The sequence below is a fragment of the Coloeus monedula genome (genome assembly GCF_965178545.1).
Source record: "Coloeus monedula genome assembly, chromosome: 2".
Taxonomy (NCBI): Eukaryota; Metazoa; Chordata; class Aves; order Passeriformes; family Corvidae; genus Coloeus; species Coloeus monedula.
The window spans coordinates 119,723,634-119,735,883 of record NC_138782.1 but is presented as its reverse complement, the minus strand read 5'-3'; the positions used below and the strand labels follow the sequence as shown (position 1 = coordinate 119,735,883).

The window sequence follows — 12,250 nt, the reverse complement described above, 5'->3', positions numbered from 1 at the left end:
CTGCCCCCCCAGAGCTGGCACAGCCCTGGGGCCAGTGGCCTCTTGCCCTCCTGGGCACACCTGGGCTCGTGTCCAGCCACTGGCACCACCACGGCCTTTTCCAGCCTTCCAGCCCCTCTGTCCCCAGATGAGTTGAGATAACTCATCCTGCAGTGGGAAATTACTGAGGGCAGGATACTTAATTATGACAGCAAATTGCAGTTGGCAGTGTGGTGGGTTACACCAAAGGACAGCTCAGGATCCAATGTGAGAGGAGCATTGGGTCTGTGTGAAACCTGTGATGGGGCATCTCCAGCACTTCCAATGGCTTTAGTGGTGATTCCACAGCTTGGCTTTTGCAAGAAAGTTTGCTCCGCTGTGTGGGAAGAGCAGGAGGTGTGAGGGAATTCCCCATGTCCAGGTTGCCACAAGCTCCATTGCAAACACACCAGGTGCAGGAGGTCCTTGGGTTCCTTGTGCTGCATCAGAGCCTGAGCCATCCCCTCCAGCTCATCCTGGGAATGCTGGTGGATGAGAGGCTGGACAGGACCTGGATGTGTGTGCTGGCACCTAGAAATCACCCAGTCCTGGGCTGATCCCCCAGCGTGGGCAGCAGGAGAGGGGGAATTCTGCCCCTGTGCCCCTGTGCTCAGGTGAGACCCCACCTGCAGAGCTGCCCCAGCCCTGGGGCCAGCAGCACAAGGACGTGGAGCTGCTGGAGAGAGCCCAGAGGAGGCCCCGGAGCTGCTCCAGGGCTGGAGCCCCTCTGCTCTGGAGCCAGGCTGGGAGAGCTGGGGGTGCTCACCTGGAGAAGAGAAGGATCCAGGGAGAGCTCAGAGCCCCTTGCAGGGCCTAAAGGGGCTCCAGGAGAGCTGGAGAGGGACTGGGGACAAGGCACGGAGGGACAGGACACAGGGAATGGCTTCCCAGTGCCAGAGGGATATCGGGAAGGAATTTTTGGCTGTGAGGGCTGATGCCATGAAGATTTTTTGCCTTTTCTTTTATACCCCTGTTATACCTTTTTACAACTTCTGTATTCTCAGTGCTTTTTGCCTACATTCTTGCACTTGTTTGTCAAGCTGAGAGACTAAACATTTTAGAAGCTTTGTAGCTGGGGATCAGTGTGCCTCAGACCCCAAGGTGCTCTCCAGAACACATTCTGTAAACCAAGATACAACCATCCAGGAGAAGGCTCCTTGGGGAGGGGGGCTCACTTGAGCCTCTCATTGGGGAATCTTTGATAGATCTGCTAATTAGTAAGACCTACAGTGTTTTACCAGATCTTTTGGGGCATATTCAGTGGGGTGCATTTCAGTGCATATGACCTGGATGTGTGCACCTAAGGATCCTTAAAATAAATACCAAGGTAAAATCCCTTTTCCCCTTCTAACCGTGTTTGACTCTTGATTTTAAGACCAGGAAAAGGCATCAGGCGGTGGGTGAGGCCCCGGCACAGGTTGCCCACCCGGAGAAGCTGTGGCTGCCCCTGGATCCCTGGCAGTGCCCAAGGCCAGGTAGGACAGGGCTTGGAGCAACCTGGGATAGTGGAAGGTGCCCCTGCCCGTGGCAGGGGGTGGAATGAGATGGGTTTTGAGGTTCCTTCCCACGCAAACCTTCCCACGATTCCGGCAGTCTCTGCTATTCCCGAGCCGCTCCGGCCGGGATCCCGCTCAGGCTTCTCCGCCCCCTCACGGCTCCGCCGCCAGGGGGCGCGCCCTGCCCCGCCCGCCCGCGGCCGCGCTGTGCCCTCTCCGCGATGACGTCATCCCCACCCCTGGGGGAGGAGGGAGGCGCAGCCAATGGGAGCGCGGCGAGCCCCGAGGGGGGCGGGGCTCGCGCCGGCGCAAGGGCGGGGCCGGCAGCCCCCGGTTCGCGCGGCCGCCGGTGACGTCATCAGGCGGGGGTTCTGCGGCGCGGCGGGGAGGGACCGAGCTGAGCGGGGCCGAGCGGAGGAGGGACCGAGGGTTGCTTCCCAATGGCCCATCCAGCCCTGCCCTCTGGCAGTGGGAAGCCATTCCCTGTGTCCTGTCCCTCCATGCCTTGTCCCCAGTCCCTCTCCAGCTCTCTTGGAGCCCCTTCAGGCCCTGCAAGGGGCTCTGAGCTCTCCCTGGATCCTTCTCTTCCCAGGTGAGCACCCCCAGCTCTGCCAGCCTGGCTGCAGAGCAGAGGGGCTCCAGCCCTGGAGCAGCTCCGGGGCCTCCTCTGGGCTCTCTCCAGCAGCTCCACGTCCTTGTGCTGCTGGCCCCAGGGCTGGGGCAGCTCTGCAGGTGGGGTCTCACCTGAGCACAGGGGCAGAATCCCCCCTTCCCTGCTGCCCACGCTGGGGGATCAGATCCCAGCATACGGGGGGTTTCAGGGCCAGGGCATGTCCAGCCTCTCACGCACTAACACCCCGAGTCCTCCCCAGAGCTGCTCTCCCTCTGCTCCTCCCCAGCTTGGGTCGATCCGGGAGGTGGTTCCGACCCGAGTGCAGCACCAGCCCTTGGTCCCGTTAAACCCCACGAGATTCCCACGGAGCCGCTCCTGGAGCTTGTCCGTGTCCGGCCCCGGCCCCGGCCCCGGCGAGGGAATCAAAGCAAAAACCGCACAAAATAAACGAACTCCGGGGCAGCGCGGTGACGTCACCCGCACCGCCCCCCGCCCCCCCGCTCGGTGACGTCACAGCGGTGTGCGCGCGCGCCCCCGCCGGGCCTGCGCGGTGCGCGAGGTGGGGGGGCCCAGGCCGCGCGCGCAGCCTCGGCAGCGCCTCTGAGGAGCCGCCGCGAGCCCGGGGGGAGAACCGGGAAGGGCCGGGAAGGACCGGGGCCCATCGAGCCGAGCAGAGCCGGGCGAACCGCGGGGTTATGAGGGCGGGCGCCGCCGCCTCCCCGTGAGGAGCCGCGGGCGCGGGGAGCGCGCGAGGCCGCCCCGCCACAGGAAGCCATTTTGTGGGCCCCCTCCTCCTCCTCGCTCTCGTCCTCTTCCTCCTCCTCCTCCTCGTCCTCCGCCGTCGCCGCCGCCCTCGGGAGCGGCCGGGCCCGGTGAAGGAGGCGGCGAGGAGGGGCGGCGGCGGCCGCCGCGCCCTCCCCCATGGCGAAGAAAACCTACGACCTGCTCTTCAAGCTGCTGCTCATCGGGGACTCGGGGGTCGGCAAGACCTGCGTCCTCTTCCGCTTCTCCGACGATGCCTTCAACACCACCTTCATCTCCACCATTGGTCAGTGCTTTTCCGCCCAGGGGGGGCTGCAGACCCCGCTTCCCACCGCCGTACCCCCCAGCTCCGTTCCTGTATTACCCCCGGGGACCCCCGGTGTTCCCTCCAGCCCCGTTATTGTGTCGCCCCCCAGGGATACCCTGTATTATCTCCAGCCCCCCAGGGACCCCCTGTGTCACCCCCTGTGACCCCCCCCCGCCAGGAACCCCCATCCCCGTTTCTGTGTGACCCTCTAGGGACCGCCTGTGTCACCCCCGAGCCCCACTCCTGCATCCCCCCCAGGGACGCCCTGTGTCCCTGCAGGACCTTCCTGTGTCACGCTTCCCAGCCCGTTCCTGTGTCACTCCTCAGGACCCCGTTGTGTCCCCCTAGGGTCCCCGTCCTGTCCCCTTGTCCTGGACGCGGAGCCCCGGCAGAGCCGCCCCGGTGCCGCCCGACGCCGCCTCGCCCCCGCCGCCCGGCAGGGTGGGTTTGGTTCCTCCCTCCGCGCTGGGTGACCCTGAGCGACCCTCGCTGTCCCCCCGCGGGGGCTGCGCTGGCAGCTCGTCCCCCACGCCCTGCGCCAGCCGCCAGAGCCCACCTGGCCCCTTCCATCAGCGTTAATCCCTGTCCCTGCGGGCAGCAGGGCGGTGGGGTCCCCGTCCCCGTGTTTGCACCGCTATTGATGTGGCTCAGAAACGATCGTGCTCGTGGGTGGGGTCTGTTTTCTTGCCCAACAAAGCTGTCCTTCCCCCCCTTGGCCGGGCTCCTGGCAAAGCTGACTCCAGCCCTTCCTCGCTGAGCAGCTCCTGACCAAGGTAGAGCTGCTCTGACATCATGAAAGAGGGATGTGCCTTTGCCTTTTCCGTGCAATCTGTGCCATGGGACAGGCCTGGTACCCAATATCCTTCCATCCCAGGTATATCACAGGGTTTTGTTTGCCTTCTCCTGAACATCTTGTTTTGCAGATGAAGAGTTCAGTTCAGCAGCTTCTCACCTTCTTGGTGACTGGCTCTGGAAATTAAGGATAATTCCTGTCTCAGCTTTCTTGCAGCACCCGCTGGTGTAATGCGTGCAGATACCCACATCTGGATAAAAAAGAAAATTATTTTGAGGAGTTTGGGCTAGAACTGACTTTTGTGCTTGCTGTAAATCCCTTAAATCACTGGTCATGCAGCTGTTCACTGGGGGAACGTGGAGTGTCAGTGTAGATCTGGTGCTGGGTATAAATTCTGTGCACTTCCTCATCCGTGTTGAAACGTCACCCAAAAATTGCACCTTGGACTATAACACATAAAAAGACTCTCTTAAGCAAGGCTTGGGAAATTTAAAGTGAAAAAAAGTATCTTTGTGACAACTAAGTGTTGAGAATGTTGTTGCCCCTTACGGCCTCAACTCAATGTTTTGCTGAATTTTTGGGGGACTGTGTGACAGTTGTTAATGTTGTCCCTTCCCATGGCTCTGGGAGGCTGGATGGGTTTACTGCTGTGGCCAGGGTGTATTTTGGCACTGCTTGGCAGATCCTCGCTGGGATCACATGGCATTCCTTGCCTTTGGAGTTCGTTGGGAAGGTTTATTTCAATTCCCAAAGTTAAAAATAGTCAACATCATAGTTAAGAAGTCAGCAGGCACGCAGTGGCTCCTGCTCCAGACAACTCATGCTTTCAATAATTAGTAATTTAGTAATTAGTATTAGTTGTTGGTCCAACTCTGCAGTTTCGGGGCCTTCAAGAGGAGTATCACCAAGTTTAATAGGAAGTGTGCACATGGACATTTTGAAAGTGTTTCCCACCAGTCAAACCAGTGGCTGTTTGTTTCTGGAGTGCCTAAACTGGACAGCAGAGGTGTTTTATTCCCTGAATTCTGAACTGAACCAGTGATGGTAGCTGTGTCCACCCTTTGGTTAATATTTGGTGTGCCAGGTTTGTGTCTTCACAGTGGAATTTGGCAGGTTTTGGGGTACAGATAGTTTCTCTGTGTGGTGTTTAACTGCCCAAAGATGCCTTGAATGTGTTGTTTCCATAGTCCTTTTGTAAGTTGATGTGGAAACCTGGAGGGAAGTGTCCTGTGCAGGCAACGTCAGTTGAAAGGGAGAGTCTCCATTAGCACCTTGGGAAAAACAGCCCATCCATGAGGGAAGAATCCAAATACCTCAGTTATCCATGTCCACTCAGTTCTCTCTGCATTATTGCCAAGCGATGCAGCAATCTGGCTGAAAATGGGATTTCAAATTCCCGCTGGTGACTGCAGCTCTCGCACTTCCCCGGGTTGGCCCTGCAGCAGCAGTGGCAATCCAGGAGCCTGAAAAGGGGCTTTCCATGGGGGGTCCTGCTGTGGGAAATCCCAGCTCAGCAGCTGTGCAGCTCTGGTTGGTTTTGCAGCTGGAAGAGCAGAGTTTCAGGGAAAACCTCCAATGGAGTCTTTGACCTGTCGCAACAAGGAAATGTGGTTTCCAAAGCCCTTGTGTACACAGTGGGTGACGGGAGGTGACTGGATCCTTGGCTGAGGCTCTCCTGTGTTTGAATAACCCAAGCAGCTCTGATTCCCAGCTCTGGGTTTGCTCAGGACTCCACCAACAGCCTGGGATAGTTCAGCACGTGAAACGTACTGCAGTGTTTGGTGGTGGGACTGGTTCATAGAATGTTGGAATCGTTTGGGTGGGAAGGGACCTGAAAACCCATCCTGTTCCACCCCCTGCCCTGGCAGGGACACCTTCCATCATCCCAGGCTGCTCCCAGCCCCAATGTCCAGCCTGGCCTTGGGCACTGCCAGGGATGCAGGGGCAGCCCCAGCTGCTCTGGGCACCCTGTGCCAGGGCCTGCCCACCCTCCCAGGGAACAATTCCTTCCCAATATCCCATCCAGCCCTGCCCTCTGGCACTGGGAAGCCATTCTACCTTGTCCTGTCTCTCCCAGCCCTTGTCCAAAGGGCACTCTGAGCTCTTCTGTAGGCTCCCTTCAGGCACTGGAAGGTTCAGTCTTTAGTCTGTAAAGAAAAGAAGGATCTCAAGGAATATTGAAACTGGCCTCTGTCTAAGGTGGATGCGTGGGGAAAAGGTTTTAATTCTCTCAAACCAAAGGCCTGTTTGCATATGTAAGGCAAGACACACAGCATTTCTGCTTCACATTAGTAACTTCTGTTCACATTTCATCATTGAACATTGATTAATCCCGATGCATGATGGCTGCTGGGATATAACTTGCTGTCCCTGTAATTCAACATACTCTCACTTTGACTTTGAGTCACTTCAATCTAATATTTCCTGCTAAAGCAGCAGTTAAGCTTCTGGATGTGCTGAGGTGCCAGCGTGAGTTGATTTCATTGCCCCATCTCAGGCACTATAAATATTCCAGATGGCATTTCTGCAAGAAATCCCAGAGTCATCATAACCTCCCTGGGGAGGGCAGGGCCTCGGCCTCCAGCGCTGCCCTGCTGTTTGCAGGTACAAAAGGAATAACTCTTGGAAGACTTAGTCCATCACAAACCATTTTAAATTTTAACTGTTCTCCAGGAATTCTCCAGTGCAAAAATCATCTTTATGGTACTTGGTTTTGAGAATTGTGGTGACTTCTCAGTTGTGCTCTAGGGATACTCCTCGTGGGGTCAGGGAGGGGGTGCAGATGTGCCTCTGGGCAGTGGTGGTGCTCCTTGGTGCTCCTCCTCATTTTAGTGCTTTCCCTGCTGCCACTCCTGCTTCCAGCAGATTGTCTTCATTTTGAATGTTAAAAATATTAGGATAAGTAACTCCCAGTCAGTGTATCCTTGAGATCTTCATTTTTAATATCTTTTTATTGGCATTCAGTGTGTCAGGTTGTTGATGGTTTGAAGTGAGCTGTGGAAAAAGGATCTGTAGGAGCTGTGCACGCTTTGTGGAGCTCCTGGGGGTCCAGCCTTTGGCACCTGGGAACAGGTAGTGAGGGTTGTTTCTGGGTCTGCCGTTCTGGCCAGGATGGCTGCTGAAAAATTTAAATGCCAGAACTGAGCCTAAGCATGTAATCACTGTTGTCTGACTAAGTCCAATGCAAATGAAGATGAGTCACAAAAAATGTTTTCCCATGAAATCTCTACTAACAGCTCAGGAGAACAAAGGGTGTGTAAGCATTGGGAGATTCCCCCCCAGTGCTCCCAGTGGACATAAAACTTCCCTGGATCTTAACCCCTCCTGGAGGTGCAGCTGTATTCTGTATTCCTGAGCTTTACTCACCTGGCTGCAAGTCTACAAATCCAGAGACAAAAACCTGTGATTTTTGAGGTTTGTTTTATTTTGAACACAACCAAAGCTGTGCTAGGAGCATGCAAAACTGGTGTCTTAATGAAGTATAGGAAAACTACTTTGATTAAATTATTTTTTTTTTAGTTATTTCTTTTGCCTTTATTAGAAGTGGGATTGAGTTGGAACCACTTGCTTTGAAATAACTTGATATTGGCACATTGAAGCAGTGAAGTTTTTAAAAATGAGTCCTCAAGTAATAAATACAAGTTTGTTTGTGCATCCTGGGAGGATTTGTTCACTCAGGATTGTGATATATTAATGTCAGAAGGAAGGATCCCCAGATAGAGAATGGGGAAAAACTTGGCCAATTTTGGGAAACAAAGGATGGTTTGAATGGTGAAGATGCTGTTGCTGTGCAGGGGTTGCAATGAAGTTTGAAAAACAAGTAGTTTCAGGATTCCGAAAAAAAATGGGGGTTACTACAAAAGTTGGAAGTACTGACTTTGCCTGTTCCCAGAAGTTGTGGATGTCCCATCCCTGGAAGTGTTCCAGGCCTGGCTGGACAGGACTTGGAGCAATGTGGTCTAGTGGAAGATCTCTCTGCCCATGGCAGGTGGTGAAATGGGATAAGCTTTAAGGCCCCTTCAACCCAAACCATTCCATGATTATATCCTGTTTCTGTATCATACCTACAGCCTACCGGAGCAGCAGCAGCTGTGAGCTGTGTTCATGTTGTGCCCGGCCTGTGGGCTCCATCTGCTTCTGACTCCTGCCACGGAGCAGGTGAATTAGACAAGGAAAAACCCCAATAAACCCTGGCCCAACTCCTGCTCAGTCATTTCCGTGATGTGAACCCATCAGGCAGCAGGAGAGGCCGAAGTCATTTCCACTTGGAGGTGGCTGCACTGCAGAACTGGCTGCCAGGGGAATTTTGGAGGGGAAAAGATCTGTGGGTTCAGAATGAAAGTAGGAAATGGAAGTGGGTGCGTCAGTGGCAGTGCTCTGGATGCAGGCTGGAGCTTGGGAATCCCCTCGGCTCTTGGCTGCTGGAGGCTGGACGAGTATTGTTTGGCCTGGAGAGGGGTTGTCCTCTCCTCTATCTGCTGGGACAGCCAGGAGAAGGGCTACAGAGCGAGCTGGGCTTGTGTGATACTGTACGAGTAGGGTGGTTTGGTTTTGGTTTTATTTGGTAGGGTTTTTTGGGGTTTTTGTTTGTGTGCGTTTTGGGTTTTTTTCTCATCTAGGGCTGTGAATAATGAGCAGCAGTTTTGCACACGCCTCACAGAGCTGATGAGAAACTGGGGATGGCTGTGGTGAAGAGCTGAGGAACCGAGCTGGCTGGAAACTTCTTTGTGTAACGTGGCTGTTTTTTCAGCTGAGCTGGATCAGTTCCCTGATGGGGCTCCTTACGTTACCCTCCAAATCTGTGCTGGTGGAGTGATACGGCAGCAGGGGACATGGAAACAGTGGAGTAGGTGGTGTTTGTACTCAGAATTCCAGGATCATTGGGGCTGGAAAAGCCCTCGCAGCCCATCGAGTCCAACCTGTGCCCGGTGCCCACCTTGTCCCCAGCCCAGAGCACTGAGTGCCACCTCCAGCCCTTCCTGGGACACCTCCAGGGATGGGCACTCCAAACCTCCCTGGGCAGCCCCTGCCAAGGCCTGAGCACCCTTTCCATGGGGAAATTCCTGCTGCTGTCCACCCTGAGCCTGCCCTGGCCCAGCCTGAGGCCGTTCCCTCTCCTCTTGTCCCTGTTCCCTGCGAGCAGAGCCCGACCCCCCCGGCTGCCCCCTCCTGTCAGGGACTTGTGCAGAGCCACAAGGTCCCCCCTGAGCCTCCTTTGCTCCAGGCTGAGCCCCTTTCCCAGCTCCCTCAGGAATTCTCCTGCTGCTCCAGCCCCTTCCCAGCTCTGTTCCCTTCCCTGGACACGCTCCAGCCCCTCAGGGTCTCCTGTCAGGAGGGGCCCAGAGCTGCCCCCAGCACTGGAGGTGCCCCAGCAGTGCCAGCACAGGGGACGGGCACTGCCCTGGGCCTGAGAGGTTCCCCATGAAATTTCACTTTCTGGTTGCAGTTCCACATTAACAAAACTCTTGGCAGCATTTCCAGTGCCTGGCCTCCTCTGCTCCCTGCCCCCAGTATGAAACGAACCCTAAACTGGGCTTGCTCCTCTCCCGGTGCTGTTGCTGTTGGTGCCTCGGGCAGAGCCGGTCGGGGAAGGACGCGAACGCTGCGGAGCTGCTTCCTCGGCACAGTCCTGTGCTGGCAGCCCTGCTGCTCCTCTGTCCTTGCGCTGACACGCCGCTGATGTGCAGCTGAAGCTGGCTGCTCCAGTTAAGCCAGCTCTGTTTCCAGGAGGGGACTGAGCTGTCACTTCAGCAGTGACAGAGATGAAGAGTTAGGAAGTCACTGATATTTCCTGGGGTAATGTGTGTTCAGGTTTGGAGCACAAGCCTGTAGCTTCTTGTGACAGGCTTTATGATCTGTGGGCTGCGTGTGAATTTTCAGAGGCCAAGCGAAATGTCTGTTGGTGTTGGTAGAAACTTGTTCATGAACTGCTAAGCAGGAGCACAGAACACAGCCTTTGTTTTAAGTAGCCAATGATTAGTTTTTAGTGCCTTGTTGAGTGATAAACACACCTGGGAGGTGCAGAGAAGTGATTTGCTCTTGACTCCTTGGTTTGTCTTTCAAAAGAAAATCTGTTACGCTCTTGCAGAAGATTTTCTTCCTTGTGAGGGTGGGGAGGCCCTGGCACAGGGTGCCCAGGGAAGCTGTGGCTGCCCCTGGATCCCTGGCAGTGCCCAAGGCCAGGTTGGACAGGGCTGGGAGCACCCTGGGATAGTGGAAGGTATCCCTGCCCATGGCAGGGGGTGAAATGGGATGAGCTTTAAGGTCCCTTCCCACCCAAACCATCCTGTGATTCAACGATTCTCTTTATCCTGAGAAAACACTTGATTTTTTCCACGCTTCAAGTCAATACTGATATTTAATTAGGGGATTGATTGAGAGCCTGTTGATGAAAACCGCATCAGGGGATAGGAAGAATCAACCCTCCCTTGAAGAGTTTCAGGCAGATGTTGCTGCCTGGAGTCCAGCAGTGCTGCCTGTGAGGGGTTTTGCCTCGGCAGGCCCCGCTCCGTGTCCCTGCTCCTGGCAGCCCTGGAGCAGGGCGTGGGCTCTCCCCACCCTGGGTGCCCGTAGCTTGCTCCGTGCTTCTCCTCCCTGGAGCACAGAAAGCCAGCGTGTTCTTGCTTGTTAGTGAGCTGGAGAACCTCAGGAGGGATGGTGGCTGGAAGAGGGCTGCTCTGCCAGCAAAGTTCATCCCACCTGGGCTTGAGAAATGCCCAGACAGGACATGGGAGCAGAGCAGGTTGCACGGCTTCTCCGGGCAGTGGCAGCCAGTGCCTGTTTTGCTCTGTGACTTTTTGATGGCACAGAGTAGAGAAGGATTTTAGCCTTGGTTTGTGTAACTCTTGTGAGGGGGAAAGGTACTTCAGAAATGCTTTGTGAAAAACCAGCTTGTCAAATTCCTGGTGCTGAGGGAATTCCCTGTCTGGCCCTGGAGAACAGGGAAGAGACCAGAGCTGCTGCTGCAAGTTGTCTGGAACGTCTGGTGTTTCGGTGCAACTCAACTGTGTAGGTTTTCCTTTCTGTGTGGGTTTGACTACAAGTCTTGTGTGGGTTTAACTAAAGTCTCTGCATGTTTTGGTTCAGTTCTGTAGCTAAAACAACTCCAGGCTTTCTTTCCCGCTGGGATTGTGACTGTTCTGTGCTGTGTAACCTGGAGAAATACTCATTTGTGTCTTGCGTTTCCAAAATCTCACTTAATGCTCCCAGAGAGAGGCCTGCTTGCTTGAGAGCCGATGGGTATGGAATTCCTACAGTGATATCCACACTGTACAGCTTTTTCCTCAAGGATGCTTTTCAAACTGGTGTGCTTTCATGTTTGGATCCACTGAAGCTGTTGTTGGGCCAGGAGGGGTGTTGGAAATGGTGTCTTCCCAAAAGCACAGCTCTGGCGTGGCGTGCTGCTGCTGTGTGTACTGGGAGTTCCTTTGGTGCCGGGGGACTGGGATCAGTGTCATGCTTGGGGAGGAGCTTCAGAACCCTTAAAAGCCGTGGTTCCACGGGTGGGTGGTGCTCTGGTAAGTTCAGGTGTCATCTCAGGGTGTCCAGATGGGTGTCTGACCTGGGCTGGGTCAGGGTACACTACCACCCACTGGATTTATAGAAGGTTCAGGAAAGCTGGGCTTTGTCATGGCTCATCTGCACGGATGAGCCATTCTGGGAGCAAGCTCTTGCCTCTGTTTCCTGACAACATTCCCTGAACGGGTTGTACCTGGTCCCAAATAAGTTATTCTGCCCCTGAGATGGTTGTGTCTTAAGTGGGTCTCACCAGCATCGTAATCTTCTACAGTAAAGGTGGTTTTACGTTTCCCTTCAGGTGCTCAGTTACTGACTTTGGGTGCCTGGACATAGGAATTCACCTACTGGTGTCTGATGTATTCGCGTGCCAGGTGTCATCTCCTGCCCTTCTAGCCATGGCCATGGTACCTGTTCTTCCTCACCACCAAATCTCCCTGCCAGGTGACTTCCCTGAGGGCACCACTTCGACTGCACTTTCATTACTGCAGATCTATAATAAATGTCTGAACTTAGGTCATTAAAATGCTGATAGCAGTACCCAGAAGTTTCCAGTTCCTCGGGTAGCAACATTGATTTCACACCTTCCAAGGCTTGCTGCAGACTGTGTCTCATCCATCCTCTCCTCTTCCTTCTCCGAAGTGGGATTGCTGTGGCAGAACGAGCTCGTTAGAAGCTGAGCTGTCACCTCCATCTCTGTGCACGTGGCAGGACGTGCGTGTGCCTCTGTCACTTGAGAGGGAGCT

General features: G+C 54.9%; 1 protein-coding gene across 1 annotated transcript in view; it reads left to right on the top strand.

Moving 5' to 3' along the window:
* The first annotated feature begins 2,673 nt into the window (after positions 1-2,673).
* The window catches only part of RAB10 (RAB10, member RAS oncogene family), a 42,030-nt gene continuing 32,453 nt past the window's right edge, over positions 2,674-12,250 (top strand). Inside the window, exon 1 of the mRNA XM_082301208.1 lies at positions 2,674-3,175. Within this exon, the coding sequence (XP_082157334.1) occupies positions 3,049-3,175 (127 nt within the window). The 5' untranslated portion in view covers positions 2,674-3,048. The remainder of the gene's footprint in view (positions 3,176-12,250) is intronic.